General features: G+C 45.2%; 6 protein-coding genes across 7 annotated transcripts; 3 read left to right on the plus strand and 3 right to left on the minus strand.

Moving 5' to 3' along the window:
• Nucleotides 1-261: 261 nt before the first annotated feature.
• Nucleotides 262-1,438, plus strand: BDBG_06434 (uncharacterized protein; the record flags this gene model as incomplete). The annotated part of the gene is made up of 2 exons (XM_002623540.1): nucleotides 262-1,151; nucleotides 1,201-1,438. 2 exons carry the CDS (start codon nucleotides 262-264, stop codon nucleotides 1,436-1,438), a joined length of 1,128 nt encoding a protein of 375 aa, XP_002623586.1.
• Nucleotides 1,439-5,405: 3,967 nt separating this feature from the next.
• Nucleotides 5,406-5,690, minus strand: BDBG_06436 (uncharacterized protein; the record flags this gene model as incomplete). Its single annotated transcript, XM_031722605.1, has 1 exon — nucleotides 5,406-5,690. One exon carries the CDS (start codon nucleotides 5,688-5,690, stop codon nucleotides 5,406-5,408), a length of 285 nt encoding a protein of 94 aa, XP_031579424.1.
• Nucleotides 5,691-8,095: 2,405 nt separating this feature from the next.
• On the minus strand, nucleotides 8,096-8,311 carry BDBG_17389 (uncharacterized protein; the record flags this gene model as incomplete). Its single annotated transcript, XM_031725123.1, has 1 exon — nucleotides 8,096-8,311. The coding sequence occupies one exon, from the start codon at nucleotides 8,309-8,311 to the stop codon at nucleotides 8,096-8,098; it is 216 nt and encodes a 71-aa protein (XP_031579425.1).
• An 84-nt stretch (nucleotides 8,312-8,395) lies between these two features.
• Nucleotides 8,396-8,657, minus strand: BDBG_17390 (uncharacterized protein; the record flags this gene model as incomplete). Its single annotated transcript, XM_031725124.1, has 2 exons — nucleotides 8,396-8,602; nucleotides 8,649-8,657. The coding sequence occupies 2 exons, from the start codon at nucleotides 8,655-8,657 to the stop codon at nucleotides 8,396-8,398; spliced, it is 216 nt and encodes a 71-aa protein (XP_031579426.1).
• Nucleotides 8,658-12,042: 3,385 nt separating this feature from the next.
• BDBG_17391 (uncharacterized protein) lies at nucleotides 12,043-13,842 on the plus strand. Its single transcript, XM_031725125.1, has 2 exons — nucleotides 12,043-12,357; nucleotides 12,439-13,842. The coding sequence occupies exons 1-2, from the start codon at nucleotides 12,312-12,314 to the stop codon at nucleotides 12,909-12,911; spliced, it is 519 nt and encodes a 172-aa protein (XP_031579427.1). The 5' UTR covers nucleotides 12,043-12,311; the 3' UTR covers nucleotides 12,912-13,842.
• A 1,139-nt stretch (nucleotides 13,843-14,981) lies between these two features.
• Nucleotides 14,982-18,275, plus strand: BDBG_06438. Of its 2 annotated transcripts, XM_031722607.1 has the most exons (3): nucleotides 14,991-16,651; nucleotides 16,788-17,687; nucleotides 17,768-18,275. In XM_031722607.1, exons 1-3 carry the CDS (start codon nucleotides 16,030-16,032, stop codon nucleotides 17,803-17,805), a joined length of 1,560 nt encoding a protein of 519 aa, XP_031579429.1. In that variant the 5' UTR covers nucleotides 14,991-16,029; the 3' UTR covers nucleotides 17,806-18,275. The 2 variants fall into 2 exon arrangements, with proteins under 2 accessions (XP_031579428.1, XP_031579429.1); XM_031722606.1 differs by having other exon boundaries at nucleotides 14,982-16,651; nucleotides 16,788-18,275.
• The last annotated feature ends 766 nt before the right edge of the window (nucleotides 18,276-19,041 follow it).

The raw sequence follows: 19,041 nt of genomic DNA on the forward strand, positions 1-19,041 counted from the left end.
GATTTGACACTCAGTGAAAGACTGGAGAGGGTGTTCGATGAGGCGGGCAGGAGCTCTGGGTGAGCCACAATGTTATTGTTGGGGAAGTTGCCCGGCAACAAAACGGACCGAATCTCCATTAGCGGGTAGGCCGACTTGTCATTGGCTGCGGCCCCACTTGCTTGAGTTGGCCCCGCACAAAGCACTTCTACTATCTCTATCAACAATGACCGCGCAAACTTCTCTAAAGCTAGCAAAGGCGTCGCCCTTCTCATCAATAATATGTCCAGCACGCATAAGCTACCATCTAGCCCGCATGAATGGCAAGATCTCGCTAAGAGGAATGGCTTGGTCGGTTCAACGATTCACACAGCTCGTCCAAGTTCAGCCTCAACGATTGAAGAAGATCAATATCTATTGTTCCGCGTCTTGTGGAAAATCCATCCTATCCAACAGTTTGACTGGAAGCGGTTTGACTTGAATAGGTGGGAAGCTAAAGCAAATGAACATCTTGCAAACTATTCATCTTGGAAAACTTATTGTGACGGCTTTGCCCGGGACACCATTTCGGAATCAACATTTGCATTGGCTCATTACTTCCAGCTTCAGGCCGCAGACACTTGGGACGAAACATGGGCACCTAATGTTGCAGTCACTCCTATTGCACGTCGAACTCGCAGCAAGACGACAGTCTTGGAAAGACAGCTGAGTCGCACGCACCTCGAAACGCCGACAAAGTCTACTGGAATCCTTCTTGACGACTCTGACTCGGAAGAAGAACTTGATGATACCGAGAGCCCACTTGCGTCAGCAAATCCTGGACCCGAGGAAATCCAAAATCTGATATATCGACAGACAAAGGATGAACAGATCGTGAATACAGCGCTCGTTAATTTCTTGAGTGCACTTACGCTTCACGCTCGGTTAGCTAATCACTGGACCTTGCATCGAAAATCATTTAAGGCTCATTTCACACATGCTTCCTTCGAAGCTCGCACAGACGGATACCTCGAAGACACAAAACCTGATGGAAAGGTCCGGGCACTTATCGAAGTCAAGGCAGTTCCTAGGGAGAGGAAAAGAAAAATGATTTGGATGCAGGAAGCGGCTCAAATGGTGGCATGGATTCTCTATCACCCAGATCGAGGTGGGTGTCTAAATCTTCCTAGACGGTAAGTGTTTGGAATTCCTTGCTTTCAATATATATGCTAAGTTAGATAGACGCATCCACGTGTCCCAAGACCGTCACCAAATATATATTGTAATAGCCGAGTACGGAGATAATTATATAGACTATTTGGAAAAAGGATATTTATCCGATGCATACATGGTTATGCACGAATTTGGCCCCTGGGATTCAAATGAGTGGAAACATATGAAAAATATTTCTGTGATATTAGTTGCCTTTGTTCTACGGGCTGTCTCTGACTGTGAAGCTGAGGAACGGATGCCAAAATAAGTTGCGGGGGGTTAGCGCGGGTGTTTCTGTCTTCAAAATTTTTACCTCCTGTTCTCCCTTAGATGGTTCTACTTAGAAAGGCACAAAAATGCACGTGTCTTCTATTCAATAAAATATATACTTTATTTGCATCACATCTTTTCAATTGTTAGGCCGGAGTTCCGGAAATGCCCTTCTGTTAATTTGTTCCCTTTTACCCACTGTATCAACCAAGCACTCAAGGAAGGAATCAAATCCTTGATCAGGGTTGTCTTCATAAATTGCCAATGCCGCCGAATAAAAGTTTTCAACTCAGAAAAGAGCTCCTCAATCGGGTTTCGAACTGATATTGCACACTTTCTTTCACTACGCTAGCGGATGAAATTGATTATTGGAGAGCGGCAAATGTGTGGCGGGCGAAGTGGAGATCTCAATCAGGTAAGGAGCGGTGATTAATATTGAATTCTGCGACGTTGGTTCCAAAACATAAGGCGTAGTGCAAAGAAGGAAAGGAGGAAGGAAGCTATCTCGAATCTTCCCTGGGTAAATAAGGAATATACAGATCTAAATCATGACATGCGGGTGAGAAATTCAATAAGCCATTGTCAGTCCAAGTCAGCGACGGAGAAGGCGACGGATCGCTTTATGATTCGTTTGAGTTGAGCCACGATGAATGCTTGATCCCCTATTGCCAGTCAAGCCGGTTTCTGGCCAGCGACAGAATTTCCTTAGGAGGCGAATTTCCGGTCTGCTTGATTTTATATGGTTTAAGCCAGCAACGGGCGAACCAAAAAACATATACACCCCGAACCGGATTGGTGATTTCAATATTGATCCTTTCCGAGGCTAGAAAAAATTGCCGATTAAATGAAACAAAGAGAGACATAGAAGAGGAGAGGCAAAAAAACAGGACAGAAGAGCAAACAAACAAAACACAAACAAACGGACATAAACAAAGAAAATACTATACTATCTTTGCAAGGGAGACCACGGCCTGGAGTGAGATAGGCAATACCAATAGCCCCAGACCAGAATGAATTATGAAAGGCAAACAAAATCAAACAAAGGGATCCAAAGACAGAGAGCAAAGAAGACAGACACAGCAGGGAACAATTGGAATTAAAAATAGCATCATATTATATAGATGCACTAGACCGATCTATCGACCTCTATGAGAGAAGATCGGGATGCAGCGCGTTATGTCGAGGACGAGTGGGACGAAAGTGAAAATCAGATATTTGGACGATATGGGCGTTGACGTCGAGTTAAACACTACATCATAAATACCTTGACGGATCCCAGGAGGATGCCCGCCTCTCAGGCTTCCCGTAATCCACTTCCATCACGAATAGAGAAGATACAGAACTGATAGGAAGACTATGGATAGAGGAAGCTCAGGCGGAAAAGAAGCGATTCTTGCAGAAATAACCGGCCCCAACTGAAAGCTTTCGGCAAGAATAACTGAATTTCCAAGGAAAAGAGCAGAAACTCCTGTATGTATAGTAGTGCGCTGCATAGCTGCCTGAGGGCGGCTGGGACAGTCTAAATCAATCAATCAATCAATCAATCAATATGACGGGATACTCCTTATAGTTAACTAAAAAACACCAGCAGCAGCTTAGAACAAATTTTTGAAAACGCGTAATATTTTATCACATTTATAGTATACCCGTATCCTCTTTGGCAATTACATCAATTGACGCGTGTAGACGCGTTCAATCGGTGGTAATGGCGCCAAAGTGGCCACAGGTAAACAATGGCCCCGAACACATCAACGAGCAGGCCGCATACCTTCGAGAAGCATGCCATCACCTGCAGGCCGTGGACAAAGGCAGGCAGAACCAAGTACCATGGAATATAGTGCAACAATATCTCACATCCACGATTGCGCTCGTGGGCAAGGTGCTCCAGCAGCCCCCGATGAGCGACATTCTCCACCAAGTCCGGGATGCCGTCAAGTGTACACAGAACATTCAAAGAGACGTCTCGATCATCAAGAAACTCCAGTGGGCCTCAGCACAAAAGCGCGTAAGTCTAAAAAGGGTGAAAACGCAACAGTCACACCTTTTTGGCAGTAGCTCCTAAGTCATTAGCAGGTTGATTTACACCTCATCAGACCCTCTTATGCACCTCATTTTCTAAGTTGCTTACTTTTCACGTTCTTAACCGAGTAATATAGCAATAATGAAAAATCATGATCTACACAAAACAGTGCTATACTCTGTTTACATATTCTAAACTCATTTTAAAATGAGTGCCTGGGAAGGCTGGAGAGTTTATACTTTTCTTTCTTGTTAGGTAACATACTTGAGATATTTCTCCCACATTCTATCATAGTATTAAAAAATGGATTTAGTTGCCACTACGTCATCGTTCCAGTAGCCTAGCGTGAGCTCCTATGACGTCACTTTCGTGGGATGATTGTACAAGATACCGTGTCCGTAGTTTAGCCCAGAATTTATACTTATCTTGCCATACACCCAACGCCAGTTATTGTTACAGCTACCGCTACAAAATGCCACCCCCCGACGCGGAGGATCCTTTGGCGCCGACCAGTTCCCTGGCCCTCGATGATCCCGATGAGGAAAAGTTTTCAGAGTGAGAACTACATTCTACATGTTCTGGCATCAAACAATTGAGGCTCATCGTCACTCGTGTAGATATCTATCATCACCAATTGTTCCCGTCATCGTCGGTCCCTCTGACTCAGCCCGAACCTTCCACTTACACTCACGCCTTTTAGTTAAAGCCTCCTCCTATTTCAAAGCTGCTTTGAAACGGGATCGTTTTACTGAAGGCCAAGAGCAGAAAGCTTGAGGGTGTTCAACCCGCTACCTTCGGTTTCTTTATCGAGTGGCTCTATCGAAATGGATTGGAGAATGGGTCATGGACGTCTGAATTGCATGAAACGATCATACCTCTCTATGTGCGAGTATATGTACTCGGCGAGAGACTTTTCTGTCCTCGAATGCAGGATGCGGCAGCGGAGATAATCTACAAGAGCTTGGATGAAATGGGCTCTAGGTACTCTGATACGGTTGTATGCGATCTACTGGAGATCGTGGAGACAGAGATGGGTTATAAGGCCCCTGATGATCCTCTCGGCGACCGGATTCTGTGGTTAGCGGTGCAGAGGCTGGAGAAGCTGCAGAAATTTGACAGATTCGCATCCCTTCTACAGGAGCATCAGGAACTTGCAATGCACCTTTGCATGCGTGCCGGGTCGAAAAGTTGGAACAACAGGAGAAAATCGAGTGGTAGATTTAAGCAGGAAGGTATATATTGATGAATTCTAGTCCAACTTCTATTCTAAGTAGGGACTGTTCCTGCATTGAACGCGGATACGAGCAATCAGTTGAATATACGTTTGAAACGGACCTCGAAAACGAAGTTCCTGTAGCCAAAGGCGAAGAACAATTTATTCAGGAGGTAAAAACTCACCCGCGTTCAAGTAGCCGGGTGACAGAAGACCCCTTCATTTGCACTCTTGTTGTCTTATGTTATGATCTTCTACACTATTCCTAGATATTGGTAGACTATAAAATGAAAGAGTAGATTGTCTTGACATGTGATCTGCCCCCACCTTGAATAGCGGGTGAGAATTGGCCGAAACCTTGGAAGAGGAGGTGTATGTAAATACAGACAAAGCCAGGCGATTGATACCCTAAGGAGAGACACCCCCAACCCCACACCACCCCCGCCCTCCAAAACAAAGAACTGGGACCAGTAGGACGCGTCACTATACATCCGGATCAGCACGGTGATCACACCTACACCCAGCGACAAGACGGAATAATCCCTCACAAGATACCTGCCAGCAGAAGATGTCAAAAACCGCGTGGTAAAGGCATTGCGTAAGAACAAAGTGACTAAACTTTGAGACGTTATATTGCTCTTCACGATCGGATGGGCCATACCGTAGGCTGTAGCATCTCCGTCAGCATACCGTGCCACGGTCTCGGGCGGCGACACTGGACGACGCGAAGATTTATATATGTAGAATCCCCTCCGATTTAACTTGTTTTTCAATCATATCCACCGCAAAGTCGCCATTTTCCCGGACAATGTCTTGAAACGGCTTTTTTTGCCAGAGGGACTCCAGGTGCTTCGTAGCAGTTTGAACCACAGCACTTTTCACCCCAGGAGGCATCGGGGCGGCCGTGTCATAAATGTTCTGAATACATTCGAGGAATGATTCACTCAGCCAAAATTTCGTCAATTTCGACTCGAATTCAACCAATGCTTTGGCCTTCAAGCCTTCCATGAGAAACATGTCCGCTACCGAATAGACTCTCGCATGCCTCATCAGTTCCGTGTCATCTGCAAAACAGTTACTTTCAGGCTGCAAGCACAGGTTCGGCCCAAGCACCTTCTATTGCTAACTCTGTTGCTGGACTCTCAGAATATTTTCCAGTATACATATACTCAAATACTCGCCAATAAGCATGCCCATTTCCATTCTCAAATCGAAATTTGCCTGTTTCACCTTCAACAAAGCTGCTCCTGAAGGCTTTGCTAAAATATTCGCTCTGCGTAGCCAGTACAAGTCTGTGTGCAGGTAACTTAGTGCTGCCAATGTAGATCGTTGTATCTGCATAATCAGTTGAGCCAAAGTGCCTAGCAATATTATCAGCGTCTGTATAGCCACAAATTAGATGAGCCCGCTTCCACTCACTTTGCGATACCAGTAACTAGAGTAGTAACCCAGAGGTTGGTTGTACTTTTTTTTTGGGCGCTCATTGTTACGGTTCAAGTATCAAGAAAGATACTGGCGTCAGCGTTAATCCCTGGCAAATGCTCTCGGTGTGGTATGTTGGACAATTGCACAAAATAGGAGAAAGAGGCTGTAGTTTGTTGGCCTCGGAGGGAAATTGGGCATTCCCTTAGACTTACCACGTGACTGTCTTGCTGGGACGCTCGTTGTTGCAAATGACGTGGCGGCGCGCTTAAACTCCAAGCAGGGATCAGAAACAACTTGTAGCTTACCCCACTTCGCTCAGTTTGCTAGCCTTCATCAGTCAACCTCCTTCAAAACCCCGCATTTATCGTAATCTTAGCCTTACGTATCGTCTTCTATATTGTGTCTAGAGTGCCCCACTCAGCCATTCAGTACTATGTTCAGTGAGTATAGATTAGGCGGGGATAGAGGACGGGGCGGCTTCCGTGGAGATCGCGGAGGCGGAGGAAGAGGTGGACGAGGCGATTACAGGGGGCGAGGAGCCAGCGGTGGTTTTAGAGGTGATAGAGGCGGAGGCGGAGGCGAGGGTCGTGGTCGTGGTGAAGGTGGAAGAGGAGGGTATGGAGTACCTGGTGGGCAGCAAGCCATCCAGGTCTTCTCGTAAGATGGCGCCTCACCTAGCAAAGGATGAGCACATCCCAGCGCTCGCTATCGAGTACAAGGCGCCCCACAAGCTCACTCGGGATGAAATTGTGGGAGGGCTGGCTCAGGACATTCATCCTTTCAAAGAAGTAATTGATAAGGACTCAGATGATTCTGATTTCTGCTCAAAGTGGTTAGTCACTGCCATCATCACACAGTTGTTCTTCTACATGGTTGTCAAGAGAGTCTGATACAGCTATGTGTGCATCAGAGAAGCCTTTATCTTTCTACACATTCTTGACAATCTGTCATCTGTCATGTGTTTCATCTGTACTCTCAGCCTAGATGTTGAAGAAATCAATGATGACAGTCTTCATTTAACTGCCATCACTCAGATACTAGTATTTATCTTAAGAGCTCTAGTGTCTCCTCCTGCCCTGCAAGAATGATATGATGCTGTCACAGAACTTGGCATCTAACTGGTTGAATACTCAGATATTCTGAAGTAAACATCTTCAATCACTCAACAGAAGCATGTCTCACCTCTGTATCATGACTGACACTCTTTCAAGTTTCCTTCTTTTCAGATGACATTACAACCCAGATGCCAGTCACACACAGATATTGTATCTCAATCAAGAAGTCATTCCCCCTCAATGTCTCTGTCTTCATCTCTGTTGTCATCATCCGCATGCTGTGAATGAACTGTAAACACTCAAGCCCACTCTAACTCAGATCAAAAATCAGATAAGAAAGAACAATCCAGTGAAGACAGTGATGTGAATTGAATAGATTATACTGCTGAATCATCAAAGATCAAAAGCCAATCTTACTGTTCTCAGCAGTGCTTGCTAACTCTACAAGATAATGACTCACTCAACACCTTCTGCCTGAACTATCTAGCTCATCTTAAGCAACAGATTCAGTCAGCAGAGTTTCATACTCTTATCTGAGAGCAGCTCTTCAGAGACTGTGACCTGAATGTCAACTGTCATCCTCTCTACAAGAAGGAAGTTGTGGGACAGCTTTTAAAATCCATCTTTTGTCACATGGCTACACTCTACTCACAAAGGGCGTTGAACACAACAATATACATAAACTCAAACATGAAAATAAAGTATACCACAGGCTTCATGATATTCAAGGCAACTACATTCCAGTTTGTCTTGGGATTGTTGTCCTTGACCCAAAATACCTGTATTACCATGATGAGGGAGTTTATTCATATGCTCCTTTTGAGCTGGGCGGGAAAGCCCATCTCGGAAATTATGAAATCGGATAATTCGGCATGCGTGATTCGCCGGATTGTTCTTGATGGTCGAGCCTTCGAATCAGGGGTTTATACCACATATCACAGCCTAACTGCGGAGTTCAAAGAAGCTTTCCTCTAAATGTTTTTCAAGGATCTTCAACTCTTTTCGCCTGTCCTGTCTGCTGTTTGGCTCTGAAGTGATGAGCTCGACCTTCTCATCTGAGAATGCTAGAACATCTGTGGGCGTGAAGAGGTGGCGGAGGTTGCGTACAATATGATGTTCTACAACCTGACGGCAGACATTGTCTACAAATGTCTTCATATCAACCTAGAACAACTTTTAGTGCTGGTGAAGTGTTGACTTCTAAGCTCTGACCTTATAATAAGCAGCTAGTCCGGCCTTGGTTTATTCACAGGCTTGTTGCTTCATATTCACGACAACATGATTCTGCAAGGAGCCTAGGAGCTTCGCCAAATCATGAGGCGTGTTGCTGACGTGGATCTTGCCCCAATCATCCGACACGCTTTGAAGGGCATGCTCTAAGATGGTGTTCGCTCTATCGTGACGGGCTTTCTGGATGTTGTCCGTATAATAGTGGTTATATGTGATTAGCTATACTTGGTACATACCAGAAAGATTCAAAGGGTCTCCATCTTACGATCTGCATAGGCCACTTCAACAACACATTTTAAACCGCCAGGCCAAACATCAACCCCGTTCTTTTTCTTAGTTCCACCCTGTTTTTCGGGCGTGTGTGTTGCTTCGTGAATAAAGTTTTTTTATCTGTCTGATATCCATGACTAGCGATATGCGTGTTGTTGGCGAGTTGCTCAGCATCTTTGAAGCAGGAAGAGATTAAAGTTGAGTAATTTGTATGATCCTCTATGAACTTGAAAAATGTGTCAAACCTTTGTCATTAAGCTGTTAAGCTATCTTCATTCCCAACTATGTGTAAGATGCTTCAAGATCGTTTCCTTCACCCTTTCCTATAATGAAAGTTTATTGAAGATTAGAAATTACTTTTTCATTATTCTTGCTCATCTGCCTTGTCACCAATTCTCTGCCTTTTAAAGCCAACTTTACTCGCTTCAATGATATCTTTCTCTTTCTCATTCACTTCTTCAACATGATCTGTGAAGCTTCACTGTAGAGCATTCTCATACTCAGTCTTGATTTCATTGACTGATGTATCAGACTTGACCAAGACTGGTCCTGCTGTTAAAATAGAAACTGGCCCTTTGTCAGATAATGCAAAAGATTGAGATTTGCTATTCAAGTCTGAAACTCTCTGATTTGCAGTCTCAATGAATCTGTCTCTTCATTTCTTTGCCAAGTCTCTGTCATGCTGAAAAGTGACTGCTTCTTAATGAAAAGTTTCTGAATTATCAGTCATAGATCATTCTTTGAGTTGTGTCATAATATATTCAGAATGATCTTCAGAACAGGCTGGCTGAATAGAATGAGAGATGTATAACTTGAGTGTGTTATTATAATATGTAGATGTAATTGTATAGATGTTGTTATTATAAACTGATTTGTCTTTCTCATATGACTGAAGACTCTGAATATCTCAAGCACTCAATGTATTATTATAGCATGTCTGTCTTCTAGCTACTGCTGCAGATTCATTGAGTTTCTTTATCTTCAGAAAGAAGTTCAGTGACATCAGAAGACTATTCTGTGTTGAAGAGATAATAAGATCACTTAACTTACTGCAGATATTTCAGTCAAGCTGTTCAGAATAAACTCTGTAGAAATAATCTAGCTTACTGACAGCAAGAGTACTATCTGTCAAGAAAGTCAGATTTTCAAATATATATTCTTCTTCAACACATTTAGCATTGCTGATCTTATTCTTAATAATTAGAATCACTGAGACTGTCACTGATTACTTCTTAAATGCATGAGCATCTGCTTTTCTAAATTCTTGAAATTTTTTTTCTGAAAATCTTAATGATGAAAGCAAAGCTCAGAGTCTGACTAATCTTTCATTAATAATCTCTCAGTTATCTGATAGTGAGAGAAACTGACTATCTGAATAATCATACTCTGAAGAATAGATATCATGATCAATCAGATTCTGTTTAAAGTTACATTTATAAGCTGTAGTGCTGATAGTTTTGATAATCTCAGTGTCTTAAGTTTCTTAGATTTTTGAGAATGAAGTAAGTGTTGCAGACTGCTTTCAACATTGAGATCTGAACTGATCTGAGTTCATTGTGTGATTAAGAGAATTTATAGGTTCTGAGAACTAGAGAGAGAATGATTAGTTTGAGATGATATAAGTGATCTGACAAGTACTTACATCTCTCAAATCTGAGAGATTCAGACCACTGTGCCTGGCAAACTGCTTTATATTCTTCAAATAATTCAGCACACAGTTGTGAAGAAAGTCAGCAGCATTCTGAATGAGTTGATAATTATTATTCAGTGCAGTCAGAAGCTGATGAGTCAATGACCTGTTTAGTTTTCAGCACTGTAAATAAGATAGGTATGAAGTAGGCTGAGTGTTTCTTCAGTTTAGCTAGCTCTCTCACCGCACCTTTGATTAATCAAAGCTTTGACAGGTTGTCTCAGAATTCTTGTGATGAAGAACTGGTTGAGTGGTCATACTTCTGCTTTTTTGATTGGAATAATCTGCTCACTTGAGACAGATTTTGCTCTGAATGCTGACACTTGTGAGATGAATTAGAGAGTTGTGGCGTGGACATGTGGCAATCAACAGAATTGATCAGTTTGTCAATATATTGAAGGTGCATGATCAGATAGAAATAGCAGTGCTTATATTCTCATATAATGTGTGAACCCTCGTGTGTTTGAGTTGAGGCAGGAAGTTTCTTAGTGATGAGAGATAGATGATTTCTGAAAACCAGTTCTTGAGTTGCTTTCTCTGCTGTTGAAAATTCCATCTTTTACTCAACTTTCCTATGTGTCATCTTTGATCTGTTCTGCACATTCCTGTTGGTCCTTGTTTCAAAAATGAGGTCATCAGCTCATTAGAACTGAACCTGTAAATTTTGAAGTGGTTGGGAACAGCGTTCCAACTGACAGGCCTGAAGAGCAGCTTTGCAGGAGCGGAGAATGCCCTCCACTGCAAGTTATGAGTCACTAACTATAGAGACTGGGTGAGTTAAACGACTCAACTAGGTCGGTCAAAAATTTCCTCACCCCCTCAAAGGAGAGTTTGGACAACATCTTCGGTCGTTTTTATTAAAACTCTATGCACAGGACATGCCCGCAATAACGATATTCCGGGACCACGCTTAATCTGGGGTGACTCAGTAAAAAGCTTTGTTTTTTTACATCCAGATCAAATGTTTCAGCATGAAGAGAGATTCTTGATTATTAAAATGAGCGACAGCCATGAGCTGACTGAAAAATATCTAACCTTCAGGGGATTAAACATCCAGGCACAAGGAGCAGGTACAAGAATAGAAAGAGTTGGGAGGTCGAGGGAGGTGTAAATAACTTAACCCCCAATACAAGTTTTGATCCAGTTTAAGACAAACAGGTGGAACTCGTCTCGCAACGCGTTGAGGGTCGATTAAACACAACTGGCCCAGTACACTAGTGTTGGAAGGGATCAAAGACATGAAGAAAGGGTTTGCGTGAAGTTCACGATTAATTAGTTAACTAGTAAGTCACCCGAGTTACCACGTGACAAGTATCCTGAAAACGGAAGAATGATACGGTTAAGCTCGCAGAAGCTCCTGTAGATCGGATTGTAATAATCCTAAATGGGAATAGCTGGCTTCCCTCAAAATGGCTGATGCCTCCCTCGGCGCTGAGGCTCCCCTGCATGAGATGTCACGTGGGGGTGAAACAGGATTGTGTCGCGGCGTCCAGCCAAACCTGGGAAGGTTTAGCCGGAAGGTTACATCTTCTCACCCCACTTGGGTGATTTTGCCTGACCACTAGCCTCACCCAAGCCTGATCCAAGCCTCAGTGAGTTGGAGTGATCAAGCAGCGTGCCTCCAACGCTCCTCCGGGCCTAGTTCCAAATGAGTATCTGTGGACAATCCAAATCTCCTTCTGACTATAGAAGGTAGTTATACCCCAACACCAGCCCAATAAACTGATTTTAACCATGAAGTTTAAATTCCCGCAATTAGCACCAGTTAGCACCAGCGCCCTAGCGATATCGCGATTTCACAAGCTACCTCCCTGATCCACCGCTGAAGCGGACGATACAACCGTCATCTTTCAGAATTCTCACTTCCCAGATGCGATCATTGGCATCTTCAGGCTCTGGCTACTGGATAAGCTTCTGACAAGGAACAACCTGAAGGGGATAAAATAAAGGCATGCAGTCCGTTCATTCATGGAGCAAGATTCGCTCCCACATGGTCCATACGACCCGCTCGACGGTATATCATACCATCCCCCCTCTACTTCAGAACATAATTCTTTTCCGCAGTGGCGGGCAGGAATTGTCTAATTGTCCCCAGCCCTCACAGAAAATTCGTCCAAAGGTGCAACTTCCAACTCGCACCCGTTAAATCCAACCGGAGCTGTTCAGCAATTGATGTTCGAGTACAGGAAAAAAACTTTTCTGCATCCCGTGCTTTTGAGGGGGGATAATCCTCAAACAAATATATCAACTCAAATGCTCAATCAGCCCCCCTCCTTCCTCCTCGGCACATCCCATCTGTATAAAAAAACAATTAAAAAAAAGAAAAAAGAAAAAAGAAAACGAAATCAAACCCAGCCAACTGCCCCTCATTTCCATCCAGTTCATTCATCCCCTTCCTCCACGCGCGCAAACCCTTCCCCATCCCTTCACCTCCCCACCCCCTCCTCCGCCTCCCAAATCCTATCCAATGACATCAACTATCCAACCTCCACCGGTCCCGTACCGATGCCGGCTGCAGGAGCACAAAGAAAGGAAGAAAGAAAGGCGGGGCCATTTTGGCATGGCTGAAATAGTGTGCCACACACATACGCTGTAGACACATACAAGAAAAGGGGGGCCCGCCTGGAAACGCGGGGGGCATGGGTCAAACGTTGAGTTATGAACTTATTATGATTGGCGTGATGTGGTTTTTAGATAGTTAGTTAGCGGGGCCTTGGGCACAGGCACGGGCACGGGCACGGGCACGAGCATGCGACAGGGCATGGGGGCATGAGGGCCCGGCCCGGCCAGGGTGACGGTGGTGGTTCGTGATGCTTGCCGCTCATCCTACCCATCTATCCAAGGACACCATTTGTTTTTTTTTTTATATATTTTTTTTATAGAGGGTATGTTTACTGTACTGGTGTTTCCCGTTTCAGTAGTACGGAGGAGCTTAGCGAGTTGGGCAATCCATTGTGGCTGTGCCGGGCCGCTTGGGGATTGGAGACGGGGGCAGGCAGGCCGGCAACATAACATGGCTGGATGTTTTTTTGATGTAGCTAGCCTGTGATGCGGGATTAACTCATTATTATTATTTATTTGCTACGGAGTATTTATTCTTGGGACAGTTAACTCGGAGCCCGACACTTGAAAGGAAGGGTAGAGGCAAATGAATGATGATGATGAAGGGGGGAAAGTAGTAGCTTGATAGATTTGTTTCCCTCCTCCAACTCAAGTCCGCAATAAATCAATCCACTCTACGGAGTATTATTGAGTTAACTTACCTTGCGGTTGAATTAATAAAGAATCTCATGTTTAGGTTTTATACTTACTAACACCACCGCCATGGAGTGATTGTATGTTTCCCCTATCCCCTAACTAACAGCGGAATCCTTCCTGAACAATGCCTCTCCGATGTTAGTTACAGTTATTATAGTTATACCTCTTCTTCCCCTTCTCACTCCTCCCAATTAAGCAAAGGGGAGTCATTTAGCCGATGGATGGATGGGTATGATTTTCTGAACAGGGACACCGAACCTCACTCCGATGACTGGGCTAGTCCAGTTTGATATGGATGTTATAGAGTATGTAATGTTTCTTTGTTCCCCCATGAGGAAAACGGGAGCTTGCGTGGGTGTGCGCGTTGCTATAATGAAATAGACCCCCTGGCAGGACTATAAGAAGATGGGATTATTTTTTTCATTAAATGTCGCGACGTTGATTGATGGATGGATGGGGTTGGAGTAGTTTGGTGGTGGTGAGGTTGTTGCCCGAGAAATTCGCGCATACAAAAAATGAGGTTTCCCCTCTGTGGGACTAATAAATCATAATAAGAGACCCTTACTTAGCCCGTAACTATGTAAGTTATGTACTGTACATGTACTCCGTACAGTATCATATTTCGGTATATTTCGTACCACAGATTCAGCAGGTGGGTGGGTGAGTGGGCGGTCGGTTGGTTGGGATGTTTGAGTGGTGAGAGTGCAGCGGAACTAACCGGGCGGGACGGCATGGAAAGTTTAAAAGAATAGTTGACAAGAATAACAACAACCGCATCCTCAGTCCCGGTGGTCAGCCCAGGCTCGGCGTCTTCGTCGCTTCCGCTGTGTGTCCGTGGTGTGTGTTGGGTTGGGGCCTCTGTATCATGTATCTGATAATTCATAGAGTCCGGTACGTACGTAGACTGTATTTCAATCCTAGCCGCACCTCTTCCTACACACCTCTTTCCACCAGCTAAATATATATAATCAATCAGTTTCCGGAGCATAGCAGGAGATAATGACCATGGGGAAGTAAATAGATTGTAGTAGTGATAGTTGTAGAGATGGCCAGGCCATAGGTTCGGACAGCATGACGAGGTCATCCGCCTCTCATTATTATTATTATGATTATGGTTATGGTTATGGTTATGATTATGGTTATGATTATTCTTATTCTTATTCTTATTCTTATTACCTCGATACACCAGGAAAGCACCGTGGATGGATCGGGGGTGGGAGGAGGACAGCCTGATGCTCCGGCGAATCAGCGGGCGAGGAGGGGAGGAGAATGGGGGCACCGCTACTGCCACTACTGCCACACCATCTATTTCCACGACCACGGGCTGGGCTGGTCTCCACTCCTCCCCCCTCCTCGTTCTCCTCGCTGTTCCGTGTGTCACATCAGGGGGGGGCGGCCAACAACTTGTGCACTTTGTAGCGGTTTGTTTGCGCCACTCGGTTTTTTCTCTCCCATTAGCACAGTATTATTTTGTATTATTTTAGTATTATTATGCACCACAATGCCCGAGCTCAATCATAAGTGCTCGTCTTGTCTGCTGCAACAAACAGAACGCCGCCTAAGTTACCTAGTGTTTCCTTTTTCCTTTTTTTTCTTTTGCTTTTTCTCTTCTTTCCTCCTCGGTGGGCACTGGGCGGAGGGGGGTGGAGTATTTATGACTTTACGCCCTGTAACGCACTGTAATTTGTAGGTGTAATAGTGGTAATAGTCACAGTTCCGAGTTCCCGCGCCGCGCCCTTTGTCTGCTTTCCCCCCTCCCCCCCTTATTATTCTTATACGCCCTGCTTCCATAGTTCTCTTGTTTCCACCCACTGCCGGCTCCTGTTTCCACCACCCCCCCCGTCCCCCCGTTCCTCCCTCCCTTTTCTCCTCCTCCTCCTCCTCTCCTCTGCTCTGCTCTCCTCTCCTCTCCTCTCCTCCGGACAGTCTGATTTCCACTTCGCCTCAACTCCAACTTCATCTTCATCTTCAATCCTCAACTTTATCCACTTTACTCCCCCCAATCCTCTTATCTCCTCACTTTCTACCCCGTTCCCCCCCGCTTGTTCCTCTGCAGCTTTGAGGTTGCGGCTAATTTCCCCCTACACGGTTCCATTCCCCCAGCTCGTGAACGACTCAGATAGATAATCTGATTTTTGCCCATTCAACAACCCTTTCTCTTGCGACTGTGCCTTTGCGTCTAGTCTGCTGCTGCCTCTGTCTGGAATCTATTCATCTTGATTTTTCTTGTTCGATTTTGTCTCTTTTTTACGCCTTGTCGCGCCCCTACTCAGGAGGCCTCCTCTCACCTTCTACACCCCGCCCCGTTTGGCCAGCCCTCTTTAAGCGTAGTGCGCAAATTCAGATACATATCTCCATCTACTTCACATTCGGGAAGCTGGGTGAAGAGAATTTGTCTTGATTCCATAGTCGGCATTTCCCCGTCGCAATGGAGTCAAGAACAATGCCACCAGAGCCAGGCAACAAACGTCCCAGATCCCCATCGGGCGACTATACCCATTCGACTCCCTCCACCAAAGTCCCCAAAACCCACTCCAACCATCTCCAAATCAACTACCTCGCCCGCCAATACGCCCATAATATTCCCCTCGTCTCTGCAGAAGATACTCTCCCCTCCATCCTCCGTATAATAAACGACTACGACGGCGTACTCCAGCGTCACGAGAGCATTGCTGGAAACCTAGGCGCATGTCCCCTCGGCCCAATCCTCGTCTCTCGTTTCGAACGTCTCTTCGACGGGCCCCCCAAGGTGCTAAAATCTCATGGGAAAGAAGGGACAACGGTCTCCTGGCTCGATGTTGTCGAGTTTGCGAAAAACAAACCGGAGCAATTCACTCTTGAAAAGACGCGAAATGGAGTACCTGTTTGCCAGATATATACCAAGCAGAGTCGCATAGAAATTTCAGAGGAGGACTACATCCTGATCAAGTCGGGGATTCCTCAGAAGATTATCCCCCCGCAGCCAATCGTGGAGGATGAGGAGAAGGAATTGGGCGCGTTAGAAATTTTAGAAAAGAATCTGGGGCAGATTATTAATCTGGCTGATCAAGGTAAAAAAAAAAAAAAAAAAAAAAAAAAAAAAAAAAAAAAGAGAGAGAGAAAGAAAGAAACAGAGAAACATAATTATTTTCTTTTTTTATGTGATGTCCGTTTTTTGTTGTAGGCAGTAGCTAACATGATAAATAGTGTCGGCTCGTGCCAGACAGCTGAACCACAGATTCAAAAATCGCAAGAGTGCTATTGTGAGCAGGAGAGAAAATGATTTATCACTCACTGCACGACAACCGCGGTCTATTAGTCCACTCCGCGAAGCCAATGGCAATGGAATGGGTACCGCCCATACAAGCAACGGCCATTCGAGCCCTCACTCCCCTCAGGGCTTCATCGCGGTTAATTCTTCTTCTCGACACGAACACTCCCCCGATGACGCCAGTATCCTCTCCGCAGCGCAATTCATGTTCCCTCATTCCAGCACAGACAACGTCACCATAATCAACGGGACCTCGATTAAGGGAGCCTCCCCTGCTACACGTGCAGAATTAATGAAAAAATTCTTCACCACAGCCGATCGCCATGCGCGGGGCTACCAAAATGATGAAGTTATAGAAGGTCCTGCCCCGCCCGCGCGCCACGCTTCCCGCTCTCGACCCCGCGCCTCCGACCCCGGCGAGTATGGAGGAGGCTTCGCAGGAAGCGGACCTGTGGCCATCCCCAATACCCCATCTTCCCTCCTCCCTCAACCAAAGTCCTCCAACCACTACGAGCGTGACGACGGCGGGCCCTACAAGATCGAAATGGTAAGCCGCATGGAAGGCCTCCAGCGCGGCGAACGCATCCTCCCCCCCTGCGACCGCTGTCGCCGTCTACAGATGGACTGCCACAAGAACCTTACCGCCTGCATGGGCTGTACGAAGAAACACGCCAAGTGCTCGTGGAAGGAAGTTAAAATCGAGGAGCTGCACGAGACGTACCTGGCTCGTCCTCAAAGTAGTATAGACGGTGGCAATGGCAATATGCATGATGGAACGATGCCGACAATAGAAACGGAGGCGGAAACATCAGCGTCTGCATCGACGACGGAACTTGGTAAGAGTCAGCGGGGCAATAGGACGCCGAATGTCGGTGGTATCAACGCTGACGCGGGCTCAACCGCCGGAACCGACCAGGGCCCTATTATCTGCAACCCCAACAACAATACCAATAATAATAATAACACGAATACCCGCCGCGCCTCCGAACCACAAACACGCATCCGCCACACCTCTAAACCCCGTTCGCAGAGCGAAAACAGCATGCTCGCGGGCCTAGCGGAGGCGGCGCACGAGCCCGACCGGTGGACGAATAATAATAATAATGATAACACACACGGAGATATGCACTCAGCAGCACATCGCTCACATCCACATCCGCATTCATACCAACACCAACATACACATCCACATGCACATACACAAGCGCTGTTAGATACAGACGCAGACGACAACGACTCCACGGACCCGCTCGCGCAAGCTATTAGGGATACCATGGGGAAGCATAACCTTGCTGCTGCAGCTGCAGCGGCGCGGTCATCGGGACATAGGGAGAGGGAAATGGAGAGGCAGAGAGAGAGAGAGATAGATCGAGATGACGAATGATGGAATCGCCCCCTCCCTTTTCTTTATTTTTATTTATATAATTTTTTTTTTTTTTTTTTTTTTTTTTTTTTTTTTTTGTTTTTGCCTTTCTATGTGAAGATATTTAGGGTGTCTATCTATATATTTATATATTATCTCCATATTTTTTCTTCTCGTGATTTTTCCTTTTTTAATATTGCCGATGCGGTTATATTTTCTCTTTCTTTTTGTGTTTTTGACTCATCTTTCGTGACAGTTCTTCTAACCATCAACAAGTCTCTCCCCCCCTTTTCCCCCCGGCCCCCCCTCCTTTTGCCATAACTTTTAATTTGTTTTTAAGAACCCCCCCCCCCCCCCCCCTCCCCCGGCTTTGTACATGATTTGTCTATTACCTTTATTAGCCAGTATCTTATCCTTTTCCTCATGTGCTCACATGTCATAATGCCCTTCATTCCTGGTTTGTGATTTGCTGGCATGTTTTGTTCCCCCTCCTCCGTCCCTGTGCGTTGCATATCATATTATATTTACACTTCTATTCCCATTTTCTATTCTATCTAGGCTATTCTTTTCCCCCTTCTTTTTCTCTCTTTTTCTCTCCCTTTCTCTCACTCTCCTCTCTCCTCTCTCTTTTCTTTTTCTCTTCTTTCCCCCCCCTCTCATTTTTTTTTCCTTTTGCGAACACGAAATGGAACTGAAATAAGGGAGTTATGAGAGTTTACATGGTTTGAAATACATGAACGGATGGATTTGAATGAATGGATTTGAATGATAAGATGGCAGCAACATTGAGTTTCGTAATGAGGTTTGAGTTTTAGAAAATAGTTGAG

Source organism: Blastomyces gilchristii (assembly GCF_000003855.2).
Source record: "Blastomyces gilchristii SLH14081 genomic scaffold supercont1.13, whole genome shotgun sequence".
Classification (NCBI taxonomy): Eukaryota; Fungi; Ascomycota; class Eurotiomycetes; order Onygenales; family Ajellomycetaceae; genus Blastomyces; species Blastomyces gilchristii.